Source organism: Osmia bicornis, chromosome 10 (assembly GCF_907164935.1).
Source record: "Osmia bicornis bicornis chromosome 10, iOsmBic2.1, whole genome shotgun sequence".
In the NCBI taxonomy this organism is placed as follows: Eukaryota; Metazoa; Arthropoda; class Insecta; order Hymenoptera; family Megachilidae; genus Osmia; species Osmia bicornis.
In genome coordinates, this window is record NC_060225.1 from 458,242 (window position 1) to 463,424 (window position 5,183).

Sequence of the window (5,183 nt, forward strand, 5' to 3'; positions counted from 1 at the left end):
TGTGGCGACCTCTGCTGATGGTCGACCGTCTAGCCGAAGCGTACACTTCCGATAAATTTACCGCGACATCTACTTCCGGGAAAAGCGTTGTTTTCCCGTTCCGGATGGAAGTTTTTCCATTCTCGTGGGGACGTTTGAAGCGGTAGCTTTGTGTTTGAGAAACTTTGTATTCCGTGCGTGGGTATTCTCATCAGAAAATTGAAATGCGTTGTTGGGCGTTCTAAGCTGTGTCAAGTGCGTTAGGACCAGTTAATGTACATCGTAATTACAAATTTATAATAATTGACAATAAATAAAATCCTATATGAAAAACGGTGGTGAGCTTGTTTTCCATCAAGTGATAAAGTAGGAACCCTAACTCCTAAGGAATCACTTATTCCTACAATTGGTGACCCCGACGTGATCGTCGTAGTGCAACCGTTATTAAGCGCGTGAAATCAAAGCAAAAAAAAAAACAGTAAATGCCGCTAGAACATTCACTCACGCGAGAGGACGGACAGCAAGACAAGATGGCGGACCGAAAGGAAACGGTAAATGAGCCCGCTCCTGAGGCATCCATTAACTCAGCTACCTTATGACGGCTACCGCCGTTTTGGAAGGAGAATCCGGCTGCATGGTTCATCACAGTGGAGATGACCTTTGATCTGGCGCGAATAACCAGCGACGGTACGAAGTACCGTTACGTGGTGACGAATTTGGACCACACTGCACTGCCCTTCGTCATGGATGTATTGGCCTCTCCACCGGCGCGTGGTAAATATGAGGAAATAAAGAAACGGATCATCGAAGCATTTGATGAGTCCCACGAGACTAAATTGAGGAAGCTGCTGCGAGGAAGTGAAGTGGTGGACGAGAAACCCTCGCATTGTTTACAGAGATTTAGAAATCTGGCTGGTGGGCAAGTCGGAGAAAACGTTCTGCGTACGCTCTTTTTGGAGCAATTACCGGAGAGCATGAGAACTGTTCTCGCTATTAGCGATACGGCGGATCTGCAACGGCTAGCGCTCCTAGCTGATAAGATTGCAGAGATGTCTGTGCCGAGGGTGGCGGCCATTGAAGCATCAACCCCTGTGATTCCACCACCGTCCACCAGGATAGAGGCGCTGGAGGCTAAGGTGGAGAAGCTAGTCTCGATGGTGGAGACGCTCACTACGCGACAGTCCCGCCAACCCTATAGGTCCCAGCCAAGATGGCGGCCACGCGGTAGCCCTGGAAGGGGGCGATCTGGAAGTCGGTCAACTTCACGCGAAGGGAACAACTATTGTTTCTACCACCGGAGGTTCGCTGAGAGGGCCCATCGATGCGTCATTCCTTGTGGATGGCCAGGTCCACCGCCTACTGGAGCTTCGGCTAACCCTGCCACGCAGGGAAACTGATTGCGCAACCGCGGATCGAGATGGCGTCGGATGGTCGCGACGAGAACTGCCGTCTCACTATTAAGGATAGGAATAGTAACTTATATTTTTTAATTGATACAGGGGCGGATATCCCCGTATTGCCGCACAGATCGGTAAGAGGAGAACCCGCCATTACTGACTCTAAGATTTATGCGGCGAATGGCACTCCGATAAGTACATTCGGATCGCGGAGGTTGACTCTGAACCTTGGATTGCGTCGTCCGTACACGTGGGAGTTCATTGTCGCGAAGGTTCAACAGCCTATTATCGGTGCTGATTTTCTCAAGCGTTTCGGTCTTCTGGTTGATTTACGAAATAAGAGACTGATCGACGAATTAACTAAAATACAAACTATTGGTTTTTTACAGACGGCGACTCAAACTTCACTGACGACTGTTGACATAAACAACCCGTACAGACGACTGTTACAGGAATTTATTGCTATTACTCGGACAGTACAAAAACAGGAAGTTCCCGCCCATCAGGTACGTCACCACATTGAAAAATTAAAGGCAGCAAAAGCCGAAGTTGACCACCTTATTGCAGCAGGGATTTGCCAGCCTTCTAGTAGTCAGTGGGCAAGTCCATTACATATGATTCAAAAAAAGAATGGTGGCTGGAGACTATGTGGTGACTACCGGCGTCTAAACAGCATTACAGTCCCTGACAAGTATTCAATTCCTCACGTGCAGGATTTCGCACATAGACTTGACGGAACGACAGTTTTTACTACTTTAGATTTAACGTGGGTTTATCACCAGATACCAATCAATCCAGCCATTCGGGCTATTCGAGTTTAATGTGATGACGTTTGGGTTAAAGAACGCAGCACAGAGTTTTTAAAGATTCATGGACGATGTACTCAGAGGTTTGAACTTCGTTTTCTGTTTTGTGGACGATATTTTGATCGCCTCTGCCAATGAGCTTGAACACGAGGAGCATCTGAGGTGTGTTTTTGAAAGGTTAAAGGCTTACGGGTTATCGATTAATTTGTCGAAGTGCGTTTTTGGGGCACATTCCGTACAGTACCTGGGGTACCTGATAGACTCCATGGGAGCCAGGCCTGTACCGGAAAAAGTTGAAGCTATTAAAAATTATAATAAGCCAAAGACAATAGCCGATTTGCGCAGATTTTTGGGTATTCTAAATTTTTATCGAAGGTTTATTAAGGATGCAGCTGCGATACAGGCTCCACTTCATAAATACTTAGAAGGAGTAAGGAAACGCGATAAGCGAATTATTCAATGGACGCCTGAGGCTGAGAAAGCCTTCGATAGGTGTAAAGGCTCATTGGCGGATGCAGCACTGCTGGTACATCCACGCGATAACGCATCTTTAATGTTGGTTACAGACGCTTCCGATATTGCTATGGGAGCGGTTTTGCAACAAGAAGTTAAAGGAATGTGGGAACCACTAGGTTTTTTTTCAAAGAAGTTCACACCCCAAGAGTCAAGGTATAGTACGTATGACAGAGAATTAACAGCAATTTTTAAAGCAATCAAATATTTTAGACACATGTTAGAAGGACGTGACTTTACCATACAGACGGACCATAAACCACTGACTTACGTTTTTGCACAGAAATCTGATAAAGCCTCACTTAGACAATTACGTCAACTAGATTATATAGGACAGTTCACTACTAGGATAGTTCACATTTCGGGAGTAAATAATTCAGTGGCTGATGCTCTATCACGGCTGGACGTTGTCAGTATGCCAGTCGTGGTGAGTACACAAGAAATAGCCCAACAGCAGGAATTAGATACAGAGCTTACACGTATTCCGCAGGGTGGTTCTTCATTAGACTTGAAACAGCTTAAATTAGATGGTTCCGAAACTATCGTTTACTGTGATATATCCACCGACAATATCAGGCCTTATATACCAGCGGTGTTAAGAAGGCGCATCTTTGATACCGTCCACAATCTTGCGCATCCGAGTGGTAGAGCTACGAAGAGGATGATTGGCAGTAGATTTGTTTGGCCAAAAATGAATAGAGATGTAGTTCGGTGGGCCAGAACTTGTATTAATTGCCAAAGAAGTAAGGTTGCCAGACATACTGTCAATGTTCCTCAAAAGATGGTTGTTCCAGAGGGTAGATTCGACCATGTACACCGAGTCCCATCGAAGTTGTCGCAGTGAAGTTGACCACGCTTCGCTCACCGACGCGGCGTGAATGCGTTAATGAATTTGTAGCCAACTTCACTGCGACAACTTCGATGGGACTCAGTGTACACTTAGACATTATAGGACCTCTGCCCATAGCGAAGGGTTATAAATACTGTGTTACGATGATAGACAGGTTTTCCCGGTGGCCTGAGGCTGTGCCAGTCAAAGATATTTCTGCGGAAATCGTCGCCTCAGAATTCAGCGCCGCATGGGTGGCGAGGTTTGGAGCCCCGGCCACTATCACAACCGACAGGGGAGCTCAATTTGAAGCTCAACTATTTACTGCGTTAACGGTTCTTGTAGGGTGTAAAAGAATCCGCACCACTGCTTACCATCCAGCGTCGAATGGCATGGTAGAGCGGTGGCATAGGTCCCTAAAAGCGGCAATAATGTGTCACGAGTCACGGAACTGGGTCGCGGTGCTTCCCACGGTGTTATTGGGACTGCGATGTAGTTTTAAAGAGGACATAGGTGCATCGGCAGCTGAATTATTGTATGGTGCACCCCTTAGATTACCTGGCGAATTTTTTATGGACGTTCAACCTCTTGACAGTTTTAATATTAGTAAATTCCGTGACGCCATGAGACAAGTACGACCAAAACCCACGGTGCATCACGCACGCAAATCGCACTTTGTATCCAAAGATTTATATTCGTGCAGTCATGTATTTGTGCGCGTTGACGCTGTAAGAAGGCCCCTGGAACAGCCATTCGAGGGCCCATGCCGAGTATTGCGGAGAATATCCGATCGCACCTTCCTTATAGAGTTACGAGGAAAGGAACAGGTCGTTTCGGTGGAACGGTTGAAACCCGCATTCATGGAAATATTGGAAGAGTCAACGCAACCCTTAAGGACCTATTCGAGGGTGTCGTCTGCTCTCCCTAACGGGTCGAGAGACTCGGAAGGGGGTAGTGTGGCGACCTCTGCTGATGGTCGACCGTCTCGCCGAAGCGTACACTTCCGATAAATTTACCGCGACATCTACTTCCGGGAAAAGCGTTGTTTTCCCGTTCCGGATCGAAGTTTTTCCATTCTCGTGGGGACGTTTGAAGCGGTAGCTTTGTGTTTGAGAAACTTTGTATTCCGTGCGTGGGTGTTCTCATCAGAAAATTGAAATGCGTTGTTGGGCGTTCTAAGCTGTGTCAAGTGCGTTAGGACCAGTTAATGTACATCGTAATTACAAATTTATAATAATTGACAATAAATAAAATCCTATATGAAAAACGGTGGTGAGCTTGTTTTCCATCAAGTGATAAAGTAGGAACCCTAACTCCTAAGGAATCACTTATTCCTATAAGTCGACGTTTTCGTACGCCCTCTAGAATATATTGCGGCCGCAGTAAGAAACAGAACCAGAATCAGTGAGTTTACCAACGACGAGGTTCGGTGCTGAACTGTATCATGAGACATGAGATGATATTTTATCTGGTCGATGCTATTATTATTTCTTCGGTGATTCGAGTTCAGTTCGTTTTACAAACCTTTCGGAGATACTTTTTAAGACGTAAAATATTTTAAAGGAGTAACTTAATAACCCTCTTTAGTTCATTGGAAATTATTTTTTTAATAAATGACGAACTCTAGTTCTAAGTTTAGGGTATGTGAACTTTAAGGTA

General features: G+C 45.7%; 1 protein-coding gene across 1 annotated transcript; it reads left to right on the plus strand.

Moving 5' to 3' along the window:
• The first annotated feature begins 632 nt into the window (after positions 1-632).
• On the plus strand, positions 633-1,376 carry LOC123988223. The gene has a single exon (XM_046287461.1). It carries the CDS (start codon positions 633-635, stop codon positions 1,374-1,376), a length of 744 nt encoding a protein of 247 aa, XP_046143417.1.
• The last annotated feature ends 3,807 nt before the right edge of the window (positions 1,377-5,183 follow it).